General features: G+C 40.5%; 1 protein-coding gene across 10 annotated transcripts in view; it reads right to left on the bottom strand.

Annotated features, from left to right (window-relative positions):
• NAV2 (neuron navigator 2) overlaps nucleotides 1-22,469 on the bottom strand; it is a 356,425-nt gene that overhangs the window by 92,900 nt on the left and 241,056 nt on the right. For all 10 annotated transcript variants that reach the window (XM_050955210.1, XM_050955208.1, XM_050955206.1 and 7 more), the window contains one exon: nucleotides 21,995-22,117. In XM_050955210.1, coding sequence (XP_050811167.1) covers nucleotides 21,995-22,117 — 123 coding nt within the window. The remainder of the gene's footprint in view (nucleotides 1-21,994; nucleotides 22,118-22,469) is intronic.

Below are 22,469 nucleotides of genomic sequence, written 5' to 3' on the forward strand. Positions count from 1 at the left end.
ATGATAGATTTCAATTTAAGCTTCCTTGACTAAAGAGAAACATTCCATTCTTCTGGTTTAAGCTGCTGAACAGAACATTATTTTATTTCTCTAATGCTATGAGACACCCTTGTCTTCAGCAGCTTTTAAGATTTTAGCTTGATCCCTGAAATATAAAAGGGTTATAAAAACAGTGCAATTTGAAGCGTTATTCTCTTATCAGGAGTCTGAAGAAAGGATTTGGGATGGATATGGTAGCTTATCTGTATATATGATTTATAAGTTTGTTTTCAGGTTCCAGGACTAGTAATATATATCAATAAATGACAGAAGCTAAAAATATGAATAACGTTATAAAAATTCAGAAGTCTAGTAGTAATGCTTTTCATTGCCAGGGAGGGGAAGATAGATTTGAATCCTAGTCTCTTGCTGCATAAACTGTTAGGAGCTGCAAGACAACATCAAGAGGATGCATTCAGCCAATCTGACATACCTAACCTCTAGGGAATACTTAGGTGCTGCAGCTTTCAATAAATAGCACTATCTGAGTCAGTGCTACACCAATGCCATTTGAAGAGCACTGTGCTTCTGAATATGCCATCTTTCACATGAGATACAAAAGGCCTTAACCATTAGTGGTCATTAAAAATGTCATGGAACTTTTTGTGCGAGCAGAGGTGCTAACTACGTCCTGGTCAAATCCTAGTTCAGATACTGTAATAATTATAATCTGCCCACCTAAATTCCCACCTGTCTTTTCAGTCAGACCCTTCTCTGCTTTTTATAGTTGGGTAGCGTTGTTGTTAAAAAGCAAATGCATTCCACCACAGAAGTAACCTCAGTTAATAAAGTATAAGTATTAAATCAAGCTAACATCAAATTAGACTGATGTTTAATGTTTTGGATTTTAACTATTTAGCAAAGGGCTCTATATCCTAGTGGAAATCCTCTGTATCAGACAGTCTAGACACCCCAAAACAAAAGATTTTTTCCCCAAAAAATGTGCTATGGTGAAAGAACACACAAACTTTCATCCTTTAACACAACTGATCTCCTTATACAAATCCACAACCACATACATTTCAAAAACACATCTGTGTTCTGCAAATAAAACAAAATGATCCATTTTACCTGCCCAGGAGATGAACGAGCTGGAGTGTGCATCTGAGCCAAAAGCAGGTTTCTTGTTCAAATTATCTTGTAAAATCTTTTCATCATGGTTTTCACATCCTTTCCCTTGTGAATTGTTTCTCTCTCACTGTTACCTGCCTGTCAAATCTACTCTCTTTCCATTTCCAAATTCTTGAGCAGAATATTAATGAAACTAAATCAAGATTTCAGATTCCTCTCTTTTTTCACCTATACCATTTTCATTCATGTCTGGGCAAGAACAGCCCCGAGTTTCCTTTCAATCTACAATTTTCCACAATAAAAGGAATTTATTCAATATCTGATATGTATTATCTGCCTACAAACACTGACTTTAACTGGTGAGTGCATTTAAACAAAAGCCTTTTCTAATTCTGCATTGTAATGTCTAACCTTTAGTAACGAACAAGGAGTCTATGTTCCTGTCCTTTTGGAGTTATAAACTCTTAATGAAGCAATAAGAGAACAAAAGCTCTCCAAATAAAGCTTAGAATTTAAAATAATATTTGAAAAGTATGACTGATCAGACATATGCCATAAATGAAACTCCTTTATTATCCCATAAACATCTCATGTAAATCGGCACTTCCAGATATGAACTCCTGACTGTTACAACGAGAACTAGTCTCCATAATAATGCTCCCGGTCAAGGCCTTCAGATCATTTGAGAATATTAATGGCCCTTTCTCATCATAGTACTGCAGTGAAACCTTTTAGGTAGCTAACATATCAGTTTCAAGGAGTTTGATTGGAAGAAACCTCAGCCTGTAGAAGTATAGTGATCAAAAGGCTAACATTTTCAACTTTTAATGGTCAGTAAGATGAAAACTTATCTTCCAGCACTTACTCATGACTATCCACATAGGGGGAAAACTCACTCCCTTTCTCTGCAGGTGCAGATGGCCTCCAGGGGCGGAACTGGTTTTGTTTCATTCTGCAAAGGAGTTGGAGTGGGGGAGATTTTGCACCGATGTTGCACACCTCCTTTGCAGCATGGCACTTAGTTCTGTGGTGGCTGCCTGTACAGCAGCACGTGAGTTGGGTTCAAAGATCCACAGATATGTGAGTCTTGCCAACTTCTCTCCTTTCACAGACAATAATTTGCTAGGATCTGTGGTGTCTACTGCATCCTACGGATGCAATTGTGACCATCACTTCTTGGCCTGGGGGTGAGGAGTGAAGACACCTTCCCCAGGTTGTGCTACCTAGTACACAGACTGCAATGCAGTGGAGGACCTGGCAAATCCTGTTCACTCCTTTCACTCATGAGTGAAGACTACCATAGACACAGTGGACCAGTGTCATTCCACTGCAGGAGGGAACAGAATTTGGGGAGCTAAGGATCAGCAACAGGAACTGCAAAGTCTAACGGTGATGCGATTGAGCTGGCACAACAATGGTTTTCACTTCAGTTCCTACCCATGTATTGCGTGCTCAGCTACCATAGTAATGGGCACAGTTTAAAAACCCATATACAACAAAATTGGGGTGTGTGGGCTGAAGCAAGGATAGAGATTTCGCAGCTATTTGGATCATCCATAAGCTATTCTCTCCAGGCAGTTCAATGAGGAAGACTAGCTCGAGATTGCATTTGTGGCTATAGAGTAGCTTCACTAGTGCTTCATAGCCTCAAAAGGGAGGCTGTCCTCTTTCATTCTTCCTGAGGTTCTCCTCAGTACACAGGCTCATTACTCTGGCTGTACACTTCCTCCTTAGCAATGATTAACAATGTGAACTTTTTTCCCCAGAAGAGAGCACCGTTTTAAAAAATGAAGATACCATCATGAAATCAACATGTTAAACAAACAACTCTTCAGTTATTTTATGGAGAACACATATTGCAAAGGTATGTGTAGACACAAAGGACAGTAATAGCCAAGGTAGCATTTGGCAAGCTATTGTGTTTAACAACCTTATTTTCTCTGGTAACAGAATTACTTTGGGGAGTCTGATTTTTTTTTATAGAATTACTTAGCCCAAATCTCTGTGTCCTAGAGGGCTATAATCGTTACCCGATACCTGAAAAGCTAAGCTGATAATGAGTTGTAAATTATATTATTTCAGTTGTCTGTAGAGTAAATATTTCCATTATATACCTTATGGACTATGTTAAATATTTAGTCTGGAGTGCCAGATGACAAATCTCAGATCTTTCCCCAAGATACTGGGCTTTGTTGTTTTTTTTTTAAATTTCCTTATAATTATTCTTTCCTCTGCCTAATGAGCTGCAGAACTGAGGCTCAGAAAGCAGAGGTTAGTGGAGACAAAATACTATCAGGATAACCTAAACTGCCAAATGCTGATAAATATTTAGACACCAAAGCTGATGTGAAAGTCACCCACACTATGCTCAAACAGGGAAAGAACACTACAGAGCAGGGGTCTCAAACTCAAATGACCATGAGGGCCACATGAGGACTAGTACACTGGCCCAAGGGCAGCATTACTGACACCTCCTCCCTGTCCTTGGCCCCGCCCCCGCTCCACCCCTTCCATGAGGTCCCACCCCTGCCCCGCCTCTTCCCACCCCTTCCCTGCCCCCATTTCAACTCTTTCCCCGAAATCCCCACCCCAACTCCACCCCCTCTCTGCTCCCACGGGGAGCAGGAGGGGTGTGTGGTGTGGCAGAGGCTCAGGGCAGGGAGTTGGGGTGTTGGGTGTGGCAGGTCAGGGCAGGGGATCAGGGAGCAGGAGGGGTGTGGCAGGGGCTCAGGGCAGTGGGTTGGGGGTGGGGTGCAGGAGGGGTGAGGGGTGCAGCGGTTATCGGGGAGCAGGAGGGGTGTGGCAGGGGGCTCAGGGCAGTGGATTGGGGTGCAGGAGGGGGTTCAGGGCAGGGGCTCGGGTGCAGGGTGCAGCAAGTGGCCCAGGGAAGGGGGTTGGGGTGCAGCAGGGGACTCAGGGCAGGGGGTCAGAGTGCGGCAGGGGGCTCAGGGCAGTGGGTTGGGGTGCAGGAGGGGTGTGGCAGGGGTTGGGATGCAGGGTGCAGCAAGGAGTTCGACTGCAGGAGGGGTTCAGGGGGCGGGATCTGGCCTGGCGTGCACTGGGGGCAGGGCAAGCTCCCTGCCTGCCTGCCTGCCCTGCCCCGGGAAGCAGCTGGAATGTGGGGAAAGAGAGGCGCAGGGGTGTGTGTTGCTGTTGCTTCAGGCACCACCCCCAGCATCTCCCATTGGCCGGGAACGGGGAACCGCTCCAGGTAAATGATGGCGGAGGGCGGTAGGGCTCAGAAAATAACCTTGTGGGCTGCACGCAGCCCACGGGCCATGTGTTTAAGACCCCTGCTGTAGAGATCTGTGTGCACGTTTCTGCTGATAACCTTTTCTTTTAAAATAATCAATTGCTTTCAAACCCCAATGTTGCAATTGCTTTACAAGTGAGGTTAGGCCTAGTTATCCCAGTTGTCCCAGTATCTGCCCATACAATAGTCACAAAAGGGGGTGCCATTAAGTTGTGCATCTCCAGAGGTTGTTCATATACTACTTCTCTTCACACTAGCAGAGAAAACGGTGACTAAAGAAGGCAGAAAAGGAGATATGGCCTAAACAGAGGTGGGCAAGGTACATCTATAGCTAGCTCTGAGAAAAACGATACTCAACTTCCAAATGAGACATTCTTTAAATTACCAGTCAAACCTACAAGCTCTACAAGGTGCAGGCAATGGGGACTCAAACCCTTAATGTTTAGTTAAAGTAAATGGAGTATAAGTGCTGTGTTTTGCTTTGATAAGCCCCTTCACACTAGAGTGAATGTCATCCTTAAGAAGAGCAAGCTTAAAACCAAATGGCCATCAGTATCAATGGACAGACTCCATGTAGTCCCTTGTGTGATGTATACTGTATCTCACAATACTTTGATTTCATATCTATATAATTTAATTAATTAATTAATGGAGCACCAAAGCAGTTTTCAGGCACGTAGGAAAACCAGGCCAGACACTTTCAATCTATGGGCCAATTCCTAGCTGTTTTACTCAGTGAAGTAAACACTACTGCTTCTGTGAGAAAGATGAGCAGGAATTGGCCTTTAATAAGATACAATAAAATGAGAAATGATGAAAGTCCGTAAGATGCAACAGAAGGCAGCGGGAAAAAACAAAACAAGGAGAAAAGGAAGCTGCTCTTGGCAGAGATCTATTACTAGGTATTAGATCAATTTATTCTGTTTCAGATTCAGGCTTTCATGGCTGTTTTAACTACTTTTAGTTTTGCATAATCCTTAAATTGTTTTAGTTTCATTATAATCAGGTGCAACAGTGGAAGCAGTTAGTACCAGAGGTGAGATGTGTCATGGTTTTGTTCTGTAAACTTTTGTGATGTACATTTTTTTTTTAATCATCAATGAGCTCCTGTCTGAGAATGCCAGAATCTATACATTACCTGGGCTTTTACAAACTAAAAAAAGGCAAAAACCACTAATAATGGTTTTATAAATAAAAATGCTAAAGCAAGAACATTAGTAAGGAGAAAAACTAGCAGCTGTATTATTGGTTATGTGCACAGTCTAATTAATATACCTACAATCTGAAGGCAAACCACGTTAGTGAACATACTGGCCATTAACATAACAAGTGCTTATTATTTACTGAGATGCAACTCAATCAGACATCCTGCGGAGGTCTAACGATCTTTTATTTCTTTTCCTACTCATTCTTTTCTTGATGACTAACTGCATAGAAACAGGGAGCCTCCCTTCAGTGCCTTTGTTTAAAGTGAGAATCTTGTGTATTTAATTGCCCTCAGGCATCTGATCCTTTCAATGCAGAGTGGAGTCACTCCCATGGTACAATATCCCACAACACCATTGAACTGCAGACTGCTTAAAAGTAACTCGTTTGGATAGTACATGCACGATTGCCTAAATTATATTTCTCTCTTTACAAGCAGTTGCGTTTCTTTTCTCTTTAATAAAATAATAATAATAAGAGCTGAGCTATGCAAGATCAGAAACCCTTTTAAGTCCTGCTACCCTTTTCATCTAAGATTGTACCCTGATAAATTTAATTCCTTCAACAATGAATTACTGCAGATAAATTCATTTATTAACTAGTTTTGAACAAAGCTTTTTTATTGGCTCCGTTTTGTTAGCCATCTGCTTCTACAAATATCCCGTATCACTGATTTCTTGGGTGATGTCTCACCCCTCCACTTCCCATTTTGCAGAAGACTGAGGTCCCGTCTGTTCTGCAAGATGCTTAAAGATTCTGTTACATTTTCGTAAGGGTCGAGGTTTGTTCAGCTGTCTCTTATCCAATATTTCCCTCTCCTGTCTCACCCCTGTTGAGCTTTAGGCATGTTTGTTGTCTGTGGATATGTCTACACCCTCCACTCTAGAGACAGCTAGCTATAATGCAGTAGTGAAGAACTTGTATTACAGGCAAGGCTGGTAGCACTGTTATTAACAATACCCATTATAAGACCATGTTGTTAGTTACTTACAAATTCGTCAAACTTTAAACAGTTTGGCCTAAAATTTTCCATCCCAGATGTCTGCCTTAGGCTGAACCATTTTGGATGGGGAGGGGAAGGGAAAGGAGGGAAATCAGACCCCAGAGTCTCAAGTTCAACGAACAGAAAATGAGGTACACATAGTTAGTGTCATCCTGTGAAAAGTCTGGATGAAGTGACTTGCCCAGCATCAAACAGGAACTCTGTGGCAGAGGCAGGGATAGAATCCAATTTTCCAAAGCAGCATTCAACTTTCTTAACCTTGAGACCCTCCTTTCTCTCCCTGCAATCCCCTGCCAAACACTTTCCAACTTCTGCAACAAATGAAGCAGGGGTCCAACAGACAATCTCCTTCAATACAGAACCCTGATTCATCTCTAAAGCAGGTCCATTCTGTGCAATGAATGAGGCAAGGGACCTGTAGAAATGAATACATGATCATATAATTAAAGACTGTATCATAATGCACACGTAACACGGGAGCCAAATTAAGGCTGTCATAGGAGCCAAATTAACGTTGACCTTAGTTCTGGCATCTCCTAACTTAGGAGTGCTCGACTTTGCAACCTTAGTGTTCTCTTAATGTAGTTTTCCTTGGGTAATATGTATATAGGACCAACCCCAGCCCTACATGGGTATTTGGGGGGAGGGATAGCTCAGTGGTTTGAGCATTGGCCTGCTAAACTCAGGGTTATGAGCTCGATCCCTGAGAGAGCCACTTAGAAATCTGGGGCAAAAATCAGTACTTGGTCCTGCTAGTGAAGGCAGGGGGTTGGACTAGATGACCTTTCAAGGTCCCTTCCAGTTCTAGGACATAGGATAGGATATTTTTAAGTAGGAGACTGGAAACTTTAGGAGCCTGTTTCCCAGTTACACTACTAGGACAACATAAATGGGGCTTAACGTAATAATTTACCCCCACAGGTCCTCACACTGTCAAAGCCTTATGTCCTCTCTTGCCCTTCAAAGGGGTTTAGAAATAACATAGAGGCCTAGGGTTGCCAGGCATTTGTTTTTCAACTGGAAGTCTGACTGTTAAAAGTCCGGTTGGCCGCCTGAAGTGGGGCAGGCAAGGTTAGGGTTGCCTGGCGCCGCATGGCTCCTGGGAAACTGCCAGCATGTCCCTCTGGCTCCTAGGCATAGGAGTAGCCACAGGGGCTCTATGCACTGCCCCCACCCTGACCGCCAGCTCTGCAGCTCCCATTGACTGGGAACTGTGGGGGCGGTGCCTGCAGACATGGCAACACGCGGAGCCATCTGGTCATCCCTCTGTCTAGGAGCCAGAGGGAAATGTCGCCACTTCTGGGAGCTACCTGAGGTGAGCACAACCCCCTTCCATTCCCCAAATCCTGAGTCCCCTCACGCAGCCAAACTCCCTCCTCCAGCCTGCACCCCCTCTCACACCCCAATCACCTACACCAACCCTGACCCCCCTCTTGAACTCTGAACCCCTAGCCCCTGCCCAGAGATTCCTCCTGCATCCCAAACCCCTCATCCCCGGTCCCACCCTAGAGCCCGCACACCCAGCCGGAGCCCTCACCCTCTCCTGCACCCCAGCTCCCTGCCTCAGCTCAGAGTCCCCTCTCACACTCCAAACCCCTCATCCTTGTCTCCACACCAGAGCCTGCACCCCCCTCTTGCACTCCAACCTCCTGCCCAGGCCGGTGAAAATGAGTGGGTGAGCAACGGAGGGAGGGGGTATGGAATGGGCAGGCCTTAGAGAAGACATGGGACGGGGGTGGAGCAAGGGTGTTCAGTTTTCTGCAAATATTACTGTTAGGTTTTGTCAAGGATATTATACAGCATACTGAGATCATTCCAGACACCAACACATGCGTGCAAGCTCTGATTTCTTGCAGCCTATTTTTAAACATCTTCTACATAAGCTCACTAGACAGATGAATGTGTCAACAGATCTATGTTACTATAGTTGCAACTGATTGATAATATTTTACACTTCAACACTGCCAAGGGATTACACCAGAAATTCTGGTATGAGGTTAACTACAAAAGGACTACAAAATGATGTGCATCGTCTTTGGATCAATCAAAAATAATGGAAGATAGCATCGTATTAAATTATTTCAGGTAGTACCCGTTTGTCTATTCCACTGGGTGGTTTAATGGATAATTATCCACCTTGCATCATACTCAAGAATTGTGCTCAGGACTAGCAAAATACTTTAACCTATCAAATAGCAAAGTAATGTGTTTTAATACTGGCTTCATATTAATATTGAACTCAATGGGGTTAGATCTGGAAAACATGTCCTAGATCATCCCATCCACCTTCCTGTCAATGTGCAATTCTTCTGTAATGCTTTGCTCAGTTCAGATTTAAAAATTCCAAGGACTAGATCTGCCACCTCTCCCACTTTAAGAAACTATTTCACAGTTCATTACATGTCAAGGACTTTTTCCTTATGTTCAGTGTAAATGTTCCCTGTCTTAATCTGATTCCATTACTCCTATGTGAAACAACACTAAATTATGATGTGCTAGTATCCTTTAAATATCTGTCGACAGCTATGTCCTCCCTCCTATCTTCCCACCCATCCTTGCTTAGCTGAATAAGTTATAAATTATGTTTAGCTCTCTTAATTTTTTCTTCCTCAGCAATCCTTCCTGCCATATGATCATTTCTGAAAATACATACAATGCCACAAATGTTCTCTACTCTTTATAGCAGCAGGTCAATTTCCAGCATGAAGTGGGTCTCTATCCCAAAGAGCTAAAATCCAATCAGTGACTGATATTACTCCACAAGAGAACAACATATACAAAGTGGGGTATGACCATTAGATTCAAACATCTGTTTAACAGAAAAGGTTTGAATAGTTTCATGAAAGTAGAGGCAGAGGGATCTTAGCAATTGCTAGTGGAGGCTAGTGTTCAAATCAGGCTGCAGAGAAGACAGTGTGAGATGGAACAAAAAAGGGTCAGTGAAGCGGCCAGCTTGGGTAGAATGGAGGAAAAAGCAGGTGACATGGGAGGGGATGAAAGAGTTGTCTTAAGCAACCAGGGCAGGGCCAGGTAGAGAGGATGGATGACACACAGTAAGATTTATGGGAAAGAAAAGTTTAGCAGCCTCCTATTGAACTGACTGTAAGCAATGTAGCATGCTAAAGAACAGAAATGGGGCGAGGAGTGCGGGAGAGAGAAAAATCAAGGAACAGTAAGCAGCCACTGCAGAAACTCAGCTAATAGAGCTCTGAGCCACAGAGAAGATATCTGAGGCTACGCGGTCTAAATTTTGGGGCTATGGGCAAAACCCAACCCTCCTCCACAATAGTAAAGAATGCTGACTATTACAGTTTGCCACTAATCTCAAGACACCACTATGTAACTGGTGATATTAAAAAACAAAACAGCAAAACTTAAAGCTGGCACATTAGGTGTCATGAGATACCAGGTACAGATAAGCTACAAACCCAGCAATTATATACCTATTGTAGTCAGACAAGGAACAGTAGGATGTTCACTCCTACTCCAACTTGAAGACAGGAGTAGAATCTGAACTTTACCCAGCATGAGGATGTTAATATCTATTTGTTTGTGATGCTTGCTCATTTATGATTTTCCTCCTCCTTTTCCTCTCCTTTTTCTATGTTTTCATCTCTGACTATTCTACAAAAAATATACAGTCCTGATCCCTCATTCCTTACACATCCAAAACAGCTTTTCAACTTCAGATGGGTGAGCACATGTAATGTAGTATCGAGCCTGCATTTTATCTCTGAAAATCAAAAAACTTAACAAAAAACAAGTGAAACTCAGAACTGTTTACATGCAAATCAGATAGCACCTACCAAGTATCAATAGTTTCAAACAAATGCAAAGCACAGCCAGGAATGTTACTATGAACATTCCTGGTTGCAAGTTCCATGACAAGAATAAATCACCTATTCTAGAACATGAATTGGGGGGTTCAGGAGGAGATATCTATTTGGAAAATTCAAAGGAATGTCTCATTTCCTCCAAAACCAGACTGATTAATTAGTTGATGCAAATTAAAAGCAACTCAAACTACAGAATAATTAGTGAAGATGCAATTTAAAGTTAAAATTAGATGAAGATAAAAAATTACTTGAGGCAGAAGAGAGCACGCAGCAGCACGGTAGTATCAGCTGAATTGAGCCTGTGTCTGTTAAGGAGTGAAAAGTTAAGCAGCTAAAATTCTTTAAACTCAGACCTGGGGCTGTGCTCAGATCCTATTCAAAGGTTAGAGTTCCAGTGTCCAGTGTGACCCTCTGGCTATTTATTGACCATTCATACCCTGATATACTTGAGTGTGGCCTCCCACAACGAGAGAGTTCCCTGAAGCCCTTTGGGGTTTATATCCATTTTACAATAATCTAACTCCATTTACTTCAAAGGAGTTACCCTCAAGTTATACAGCTGTAAGCTAAATCAGAATCAAGTGCTTTATTTTTTCCTGAAAAACTTCATAGAATAAACTACTACTAATAAAAAATAAGTTACACTTACAGTAGCTGTCTTGACAAAGATTTTCCAGTATATTGTGCGTAATTGTCTAATGTATACTTTATATAAGTGTAATGTATACTTACAAATATCAGGTAGGAATCTCAATGTGGTTGTAAAGAGTACCTAAACCCCCAAGTTGTCTCAGCCTCAGGATCCTAGGGTTCAGGGCGGTAGGCGTAGAGGCAGAGGGGCTACTTGTTCTGTGGACTCTGCACTGTTCTGTGGGCCCTTTACAGCAGCTCAACTGCCAGAAGGGGGCCCCAAAGTTAGCTTAACTAGCCCCCGCAGAATGCTGAGTGGCTGAGGGCAGGATGGGATATCAGAATTGAGAACACTAGTGACCTGGGCTATGGAGCAATCCATTTGCAGCTATGGGCAGCCAACATAAATGCCAGGAGTTGCTCTAACTTAAACCAGGGGATCTCCTGGTTTGTACCCTCCCTTATATGGATCACATCCCTTTGAGATATGGCACAGAATAATGCCCAAGGTGCAGAGCCTTCAAATGAGAAGGGACCTTTATTATATGACGTCTCCACCCCGAGAGCTCTGCAGTTCCATCTTCCACCTTTTCCTATTGCATAGCCTGCAATGATGTAGCAGCAAGTGCCATGGAGTGAGACATGGTGGTGATGGTGGTGAATCCTTTATGAAAATGCAGATACCAGGGTGAATTTGGTCAGTGGGACTCTTTCCTGATGGCTGCAAGAAGGAACCTTCACTTTGTCAGATCCCATCACCTCCCTGGATGGCAGCACTATTAAGGTGTGTCGAGTCAGGGACACATGTTCTAGACTGTGTGGCCTATTCAGTTTTTCCTGACATTCCTCAGGCAGGAAGAACTCCATTTAGTTCCAAGGAAAACAGGGAAACTCTCTTCTTTAAAGTCATTGTCCAGTAGACTAGCTGCCATATACAACACCTGAGGGAGCTGGTTGTTTATAAAATATGTAATCTTGTAAATATACAGGGATTGATTTCATTGGTATATAACCCTTATAGTTTCTCTTGGATATTTAGTGTCCTAATCCCAAGGACAATTCTTATTCACTGAACTGAAGCAAGTTTTGGTGCAAGTCTACTGAAAACAAGTCTGCTGAAGACAACTCAAGATAAGGAGATAAAAGAGCCAAAAGCAGCACAGCAAGGAAGATGAGAGACAAACTTATCATGGGTACGGACTGCCTGATCTTTATATAACTTCCAAAGCAGTAAAATTATTGCAGAAGTCAAGTCATTGTGTAAAATGCTAATCTCCTGGCTATGAAGATTAAATTTGTTTATTAACAAATTACATGGAATACATAAAACTGAAAAGATATCTGTGGTATACAAGCAAATATAATTGTCATCCCACACTAGCGTAATATACAACTGTGGACAATTCCACTGAAAAGCCTAATGCACTGTCCAAGTGAGGTAAATTAGAAATCATAAAGGTACATTTTCCAAGTGCTGGATGGGCTTTATGCCTTCACTCCCATTGATTATCAACAGGAGTCACATGGGTCATCATATCACAGTAAGTGAAATGAGTTGGCAGTCTCTATCTATTTTCTAATGGAAAGGTGTCCCCATTGCAAAAAAACCCACCAACTAAATAGCTTTCTTAGTCACCTCAGCAGGGAAGCGAATTATTAAATGGACATGGAAACTACATTACTTTCCCACCCCTAGACATTTTTCTAGGTCAGCAGTGGCACGTATTGGCAGAACAGCGTGGGAAACCTTGCATCACTATCACCCAAGTTATACCTGACAATGGCTAAAGACTTCAGTCTCCTGAGCCTTTCTTGAGCACTGAGTGTTTTTTGTTTTTGTTTTGTTTTGTTTTTTAAGTAAAAAGTCCTTTGCACTGTGTATCATCGAACCACCAAAAAACAACACAGGCCATATAAAAAATGAGGCATCTCAGACTGCACATAGAATGAAAAAGAATCCATACTCAGTCCCAATTCTCTTTACAGCCATATCAAAACCTTTAAGCTGGTCAAGTAGTACAAACATGTGAATCTGCTTTTGGAGTTTGAAAACTGTCATTAGTTTTATCTATCCAATCTCCAAATCCTAAACTCAGAGGTTACTAGGGTAGGTCAATCCTGATACTATGTCGACATTGTTGCTATTAGACATGAAAAACTAAATAACAGGGTCTGCACTGTGTCAGTGAACATTGTACATTCTTTGGTTTGTCATGCAAAGCACAAAGTCCCTGATGGAGTTTAAAATGGCCTTTGTATCAGCAAAACTTGTTTACTCATGGAATACAAGCTTAATGCCCAAAGCATTTTTAAAAGAAATTGCATGTAACAGAAAAGGCAACGCTAGTTCCAGGCAATTGCACTGAAAATACAAAATATCACTGGCTTCACATAGCCTCTGAATTGCATATTCATCACTATATTTACATGCACACATATATGCTTACACATAAAGAAAAAACACTTTAGGAAAATTTAGGCCCATGTGTAGGAAAATAAGATTAGTCATACTAGACCAGACTAGTAGTCAACATGGTTTTATAGTCTGCTTCCATTAGAAGCAATACCCAATACTTTGAAAAAGTCAGAAGTCCCTCCTAACGTACACAGGTAAGATCTGCAGTGTTTTACACCCACTTTGATAGGTTTAAAATGAAAACACCAACTATAAGGCAATGGAGAATCAGGCTATCCATGGGGGTGGCCTAGACAGAAAAGGAGTAAAGATAGGTATAATTCTCTGGGGTCCAGATCCACTCCATGTCTTCCACTCCATCGCTTCTTGGCTCTATGAGCTAAGATGTGAAAAAATTATTTAAGTTATATCTATCTCTGTGATGAAGCCAATTCAGGATGCGCGTTTTAAACTATGGAGACCAATCTAGCCTGGAAAGACTACCTCAGGTGAGCTGCGAGCCCTGGAGAGAGCAGCGGGCAGGAGTGGCTCGTTAAGCTGCTGGGTGGTAGTACTGCAGCTCTGCAGTGCCAAAAGATTCTTGAGAAAGGGGAGGAGTTGTTCTCTACTAGCTTCTGTGCCCAAGAGTTTCCTGAACCAGATACAGGTGAGGGAAGAAGAAGAACTTGCTAATTATCTGCTTGTCCTGTTTGGATGAGGTCTATGCTTGTGCCCAGGACTTTAATCAGTATCTATTTTTGTTTGTTTTGTCATAGAATTATAGAATGGGAATCACTGTCCATTTGATCAAGGCACAAGGAAGCTGCCCTGTGTTTATTTTCTCATTTGGACCTATGGCCAAGGGTGCCTGCCCTATGACTGTCCTATTTTCTTTGGACTGAGGGAGAATGTCTTTTGTTCTGTCAGGGCCTGTTACCCCAAAGCCCCCAGAGCTGGCCTCTACACTTTTGCCCTCTGCTTTTATTTGTTGTTTAATATAGTAATTGTATTATTTAGCCCTAAGAAGCATTTTTGGTTACAGGTTGTACAAAAGATACTATACAAAATAAAGGTATATTGTATTGTTACTGCTGGAAATTCTAATCAGCTGATCTTTGTTACAAAATCCCAAGGCCAAAAGCTTCAAAGAAACTTGTTTCTTTGTTGCTGTGGTATCTGATTTTTCAAGATAAACATGGTATCTTTCAAAGGCTGAGGGATGATTATCAACATGCACCAAAGTACATCTTTGAAGTGGAGCTTCTTCTTGAGTTTACTGATAAAATCTAAGCAGACTATGCAGCTGAATGGTAGATCTGGTGGGATTGAACATCTGAGTAATCCTTTGATTTCGCTATTAAGCAACTGTACATATATTTATATCATACAGTTTGCATGACTTAGTGCACAGATGTTGCACAGGTATTAATATATATTTATTCTTTGATGGATTTGAAATCTACCAGATTTATGGCTTTTTCACTATTTTTTGTGAAAATATATTTTACCTACTCTACCTGATACCTGTCTGAAGGTATCCTGCTCTACATTACTGTCCCACAACCACAGGCACTTGCAAATTTTTAAGGCTTTAGGAGGTGAAGGCTTGGGGGTAGGAAAGTGAAATCCAGGAGGTAAATGACAGCATTTTAATGGCAACAATTGTAGCATCTTAACTCCTATGGCTGCTACTACTAGCTGGAAGAGCAGCTGCACTTCTGCTGTGGGATGAAGGCTCTGGTTAACTCAGATCTCTCCAGTTTGACAAAAATTAGGAAATCTTGATGTAAACTACAGACTTTGGATGCAATTTCACAATTTCAGATAAGAAAGGCACTGAAACAGCCTGCCGCTGAGCATAAGGGATTAACATGTGAGCACATGGAGAAGCCACTGAAGAGGAGAGAGATTGTCACCAGTATTCTAGAGCTAAAAATATACTGAAATAGTTTTCTTACACATTAACCTTGAAAACTGTTCTGCATCTGCTTGTGCACTCAGACTCTAAGCAATCAAGGCGCTGACAACCTAAAGGTTAAAATGTAACAAGTCATGCTTTAACATTTTAGGATAAAGGCTGTCTTAAATTCCAGACACGTTTTCAATAGGTTTTTTGCACTTCAGTAACAGACAGCAATATAATGCTGCCCTTCTTAAAGTAGCATAATTATATAAAACTGAATCCAAGATGAGAGGAGTATGATTGTTGTGGGGCATACCATTTTTGAGGGGCTTTTTGGTTCACCATTGCTCTGGAAAGGATTCATCACCCTGTTTGCCAGGAGCTACAGAGACACCTTACTGTAACAATAACTGTACTATTTCAGCTAATTATTGTATGCAGTGTAGTTGTAGCCAGGATATTACAGAGACGAGATGAATGAGGTAATATCTTTTACTGGAACAACTTCTGTTGGTGAGAGAGACAAGCTTTTGAGCCACAAAAGAGCTCTGTGCAGCTAGAAACTAGCCTTCCTCACCAACAGAAGTTGTTCCAGTAAAAGATATTACCTCACCCACCTTGTCTCTCTTATTTCAGCTAAGGAAGATACCACTACAATTTCCACTAAAATGCTACTATTTACAAGTAATTAACATTAGTATGGGACTTGTGGTGGAATTGTGTTGATTGCAAATGGCAACATTTTCATAATGAACATTGTAAAAAGATAAGTCCATTCATCTTTTGATATTATGCCCATTACTGCAGCATCTGTGATAGTATTCTTACCCTGCCAAAAGTGATGGCATTACTTGACAGTATTACTTCCAAATTGATCACATGCTACAACCTTTTTCTAAACTCTTTTGATGTGCACTCCTAGTTCCCATGTCTACCCAGATAATACAACAACTCTATCCCCCATTGAGCACTAGCACAACTTACTACTAATCTTGTCATTTTAAAGCAACGTAATCTTGTTATACTTCACAAAGTTAACTCACAACTAGTGATCCTATGCATGCTGGAACCTACAGTTTTTACACCATGAAAGTGTAGTTTATTGCTCAGAGTCAAAATATAGGAATGCAACATTTAACTCTACCACTGGCTTGCACTATGACCTTAGGTAAGTCCCTTAACCATTCTTTGTACTTCAGCATTAAAACAGGGATAATATTGCCCACTTTTGTGAGCTGCATGAAGGTGTTTGCATGAAAAGTGAAATAAGTCCAATGTGTTACTGTTAATTATTATTGAAAGTCCCCATTTGTTATTACCATTTCTTTTGCACTTAGCATTTGTTCAAGTTACCTGCAAACATGAAATACAGATTTCTTCCCACTACCTAAAAAGTGGTCATTCATCTCAGGTAAATTGCTATAGATGCTGTCATTCTCTTCCAAAGGAATCGATCTTTGCTTTTTTGAAAGCCATTAAAATAAATATTTCATATTACTAATGAGTATTACATTCTTTAAGGAGAAAAACATACAACACAACAGAATATGTATGCGTGATGTAAAAAAGAATCTCTTCCTACATTTGGCCTAGACTCCCAGGCAGAGCATTAATATTTTTGTATTCTGTATAATCCTCTAGTTTTAGGTTTATGGACCAATTTTTTTCTTCTGAAATTTGCTGTGGTTGTTTAAAGTCTTTGTACATAAAATGAATACAGACTTTAAAAGCTTTTAATCTGCTCAGAATATTTTAATTAAATTAGATGTAAACTGATATGTGAGAATTGCACAACACTGTCATATGAGGAAAACGAAGGATTTTCCAGTCAAGTCACAGGCTTTTCAATAGTACAGTTTATAGCCAATTTAATAAAGGTCACAACCTACCATCAATTCACATGCAGTTCCATGGGATGAATGATGACAGGACATAGTGCCTTAGAGTCTAAACAGTGCGAGGGCTTCAGTAAGCTATTTGCTATCTATAACTTGCTGTCAGGGTCAGTGGGCTGACAATTATGTTATTTTCTTCCTCCGCACTCTTCAGTCATAGACATCTATTCCTTGGCTATGGCTGTCTGCTTTTCATTACTTGTCCTGTCCTCTGCCACTGTCTTTTGACATTGTCAAAAGGTGTCTAGTTTTTCATTCTGTTGTGTGCATCCATTAGCTCAGATCTTTATCTTGCAACAATTTTTATTCATTATTTGTGTTACCACAGCACCTAGGAGCCCTAGTTATAGACCAGGGCCCCATTGTGAAAGGCACTGTAAAAATACACAACTAGTGACATCTACAGTTTTAATCACTGATACCTACAGGTGATTGCAAGTTTGAAGTTTCTATTTCAGTTTTCACTATGGAGCTGGAGCAGATGGGGAAAAGTCCCTAGGCTTAATTCCCCTCTTACACTGCTGTAAATTAGGATTAACTCCATGGAAGAAGATAATGTTACACTGGTGTAAGTGAGAGGAATTAAGATGTATTAGTGAAACAAAATTAATGTTGCTGAGTTATACACATTTATGCAAAAGATTCCCTAGTGGTGACTGCATTAAAAACTATTGAGTTTCTCTCCTTTGACTGACTTCCATATTAACATCACTACATTTGTGTTTTGTATTTCCCTGATTTTATTCTGCTCTGGTTCATTTTCACTCTCAATTCCTGTATCTCACAGTGCATCTCCTCTCTTAGGTCCATACCTATGTCTATAATCATCATAAGATTATCTGAGACTCTTGTCTATGCTGTGAAATGCTATTGAATTGCAGGAAATAGTCACATCATGGCACACTCCTGTGACATAGTTAAACTCAATCTGCTCCCACAGTACTGCAAAAATGTCGTTTCAATAATTGTGTTCCTGGACTGTGCTATAACCTTGGCCATTGCAAAGGTGAACCATGATTCAAAAACATAGTTACAACACAGTTTGATCCCATTTATGCTGGAAGATTGAACCATGTTTTAACTACAGCCCACAACAGAGTAGCTTTCTTTTTTCAAGGAGGGGGGATGTAATTTAAGTTTAGGTGAAATTTCTCTCCCCAGCAGAGTTGGAAGGATGTATTCAAGAGGACTAAGTGCGAACAACCTTGCAAGGGTCCAATAATCCTTTTAGCTGTTTTACTTTTCATATTAAAATATTTCTAATTTTTCCAATCTCAAACTAAAGTATAAAAGTGAAATAATCCAACTTAATCATTCTCAAAAGTAGTTTCATAAGCACTCATTCATTAAGGCTTAAAAAAAAAGACAGATTTACTGATATTTCCTTATCATATATTTAATAGTAGCTTTGAAGTTATTCTTGATAAAGTCACATTCACTATTATAGTCTTCTGAGCTATTTGGGAAGATACAGTAATTTAGCTAGATGTTAGTCTCAAATTATCTACACAGAAAGAAACAAGGAATATTTGTACGTAGATATATTAAACTTTTTTCTCAGCTCGGAGATCCATATTCTACCCCTCTACTATGTGCACTCTAGTAATTGTGAGCTTTGAGCATGAATCTAATGTAGCCTTAGATCAAGCAGCTCTGTCTGACAATGTGAAACAAACTTAAGCAACCAGATGGTAAACATCAAACCATAAACATGGAAGAGATGAAACCATAGGTGGCTAATTTACAAACTTTTTCTAAAAAAATAAACACTCAATAAAAAGGCATAAAAATGCTGTCTGTTCCACACACACACACACACACACACACACAAATTTTCTTCTAGTGAGTAAATAAACTCAGCTGTGTTGTGTGATGATTCCATTAACCTTGCAATCAAGCATTAAATTAAACCGCCTAATTCAGATTTCCTCTCCTGCTGCAGGGGGAAATGTACCTTGTGAGCGCTATGTTTTATGCTAATAGAGCTAATGTACAAAACCTTCTCTACTAGCCATCTGCAATTCATGAGATAACACTAGTAAGTAAAACAAGTAAGCAAATTGCAAAAACTCCTTTGGGAATTCTTTAACTAAATAACCATTTAGGTGTGATTTGCTATATTTTCACACTGGGTTTTCTCATGGTACTCAGTTTACAGCTATTTATGGTGAGCTAAATTTAATCTTTATATATATTTTCTAGGTAAACTACTTGAGCAGAACTGAATGATCATTAACCTCTGTTCATAGACGGAGTAGACTCTAACCCTTTGTTATATCATTTTATTACAGTACCCTTCATTAGAGTAAAAGTTCAGGTGAGAAATGAATTAAAATTTAGGATTTGTCTACACAAAACATTACACATCAGAGTGTGACTCTATAGTGCTTTAGTTTGCCTCACAGTAACATCCCATGTGGTCACTGCTACAGCACGCTGAAAGTACAGTAATGTGCTTTCACAAACTCCCATTTCAAACAGCAATATGTCAAAGTGCACTACGGAACTTCCAGTGTGCTGTGCAGTGTCCACATGGGACATTAATGAGCAGCAAGCCAGTGCACTGTCACATCCTGGCTTGCTACGCAGCAAAGACCCACGTGACAAGCCCTTGGTTTTAATCCCAGGTTTTAAATGCTCAATGACTGAATAGGAGCTTTTGTCAAATCACAGACTCAAAATTTTCAAGATATTTAGGCGCTGCTGAGCTCAATGTTGTAACACTTAACTGATTTAGAAACTTTAATCTCATTTTAGAAGGTATTAAGATATGTAGGACCCTAGCTCCCATCAACTGTCCATGGGATTCTGGCACCTAAGTGCCTAAATCCCTTTTGATATTGAGATTTAGGCTCCTGGATACGTTAGGCATTGCAATACTGAGCACAGCAACACCTAAATACCTTTAAACCCTAGGCCTTAGCCTATAGCAGAATGCACCAAACTTCTGTTTCAGACAAATAGACAAATACAACTACTGTATTCTAATTAGAAAGGATTTAACCAAACTATTAATAATAAAGCCACAGTATCTGGGACGAAGTGGAATCTGTCTAGTGCTCAGGATCCTGTTTTGCTCCTGAGTCAGCCACATGGACCCAGCCTTCAGTACTTGTATGTTTTCTTCTTCCAACTAAAGTTATAAGATTCATTTTCATAACAACCCTCCTTCTCTCTCCCATTCTCCTTAGTTTCTAATTATGAGTATGATGAAAGCTCTTTCACCAAATGTGTTCTTTGGTTTCTCTGTAACAAGCTGCTACTAGCAAGTAATTGCCTTTTCTTTTGCAATGTGACATGAATCCTCTAACTGGAATTTATTTAAAGCTGAAATAAAAAGCTCTTGTAAGAAATAAGAAAACCACATACAGGCAGGCTGGATTTCAGGCAAGTGACTTAGCACACAGAACTCAGGAAGATTTTCATACCAAATTAAAGTGTGGCAAATGCTGTAAACATTAGAGGGGGAGGTAATCAACAGCTCCCTGAAAGAGTTTTTAGTATTTTTGAAAATATTATTACTTATTTGTATTGTAGGAGTACCTAGTAATCCTAGAGTCATGGGCAAAGACTCCATTGTGCTAATAGTCTTCAGCTTTCTTGTCAGTTCCCAGGCCTTATGTCATTCACAAACAACCCTATCTGACCAATTAGAAGTGGTATTAAGTAGAGATGGGGCTAAGCTGCAAAATTCAGCACCAGACATGAACTCCCCAAAAATATAGGCATGTTCTGGTCCTAAAGCAGTGACCGCTTACAGAGAACTAAACTAAATTTCTTCATAGTGTTTAGGTGTTTGAATTCAACCTTTTTGTTCTGCTCTTTTTCTAGTATTAAGGAAGCATCAAAAGAAATCCAGCTCTGATCTCCTCAAAAACTACACCTAGATTCTTCTATACTATTATACCCTTATTAATCTAACTGTCACCAACCAGAAGATCTCAACCACAGCAAATGAAGTCTATTACAATATTTTCCAGGAAAGGTTTACTAGTAGCAGTGAAAAAAACATTTGCTAACTTCAAAATCTGATTAAAAAGTGAAGTTCAAAATCTACTACTTAGGGGCACTTTATGGAAACATAGAGGCCATGCATGGGCCCTTCTGCAAATGTTCTCAGTGCAAAGCTAGGTTCAACCAACAGATCAACTGCTGATGTTAAATTCATCAAGCATGATGGTTGGCAGGGGATAGGAAGTCCTAATCAAATCCTGTTACAAAGCAAAAGTACTCAGCTTTTTCTATTCATCACAACCCTAGCTATGTACATGTCACGTATCTTCTGCAGAAGCTCTCTTTTGGATCAACCTCCCTAGATTCTCTTCTCTCCAGTTAACCATGTTCCTTTTAATAACCTGACAAAACCCCCCTACCAGTCTTTGCGCTTGATTCTCCTCATTGAAGTTAATGTAGTTACATCGGTGAAAGTAAAAAGAGAATTGTGCCTTTCTTTTTCAAGTCCAAAGAATTAAAAGTAGAACTTTTTAAATATGCTTTTGTTCTTTCCAGCTCACAAAAACCCACTTGAGAAACCCACATTACAATCAGAGGACCATATTTTAAAGGATTTCCGCTGTGTCTGTGCCCTTTTCCTAAGACATTAACTGGCACACAGCGTTAGAGCCCTTACAACCATATAGTCAACTACTGAAATCCCACTACACAGCTATTTACCTGAATTTCAAAAACATACATTAGCAGCTGCAAATTATGACACGTAAAAAGGCACAATCTAAACATGCATTTGCTTGACACAAGCATACCTGTCAGCATCTCCTAGTCCCAGTGAGGTGTTACGCTGCAGTGTCTCCCGCACTGCAGCCATCCCATCTGGTAGCCGATTCAGTCTACGAGTGTACAGGCCCAAACCACCATCAGTCATGTACCTTTAAAAAACAAAACAAGATATAATGTTCAGTAAAACAGTTTGTAAGCCCTTCCACACTTTTGGTGGTGTTTATATATCCATTTTATACCTGGTACTCAGAGACAAAGCAAGCTTTGCTCTCAGTTACTGCAGAGTCATTTTGCTGAGTTCTAGCCCTGAACTCAGTGCCCCCCACCTTCTCTTTTCCACCCCCAGGCAAAATGAGACAAATATGAAGGAGGAGGAATACAATTTTCATTAAGAACCCACATGCATCATTGCTAAATGACTTGTGATTTCAGCTCTCTTTACTCATTCCCCAGCTATTTTGTGTTGTTTAAAACATTGGGGGTGAAATCCTGGAGACACTG

Source organism: Gopherus flavomarginatus, chromosome 5 (assembly GCF_025201925.1).
Source record: "Gopherus flavomarginatus isolate rGopFla2 chromosome 5, rGopFla2.mat.asm, whole genome shotgun sequence".
NCBI classification, from domain to species: Eukaryota; Metazoa; Chordata; order Testudines; family Testudinidae; genus Gopherus; species Gopherus flavomarginatus.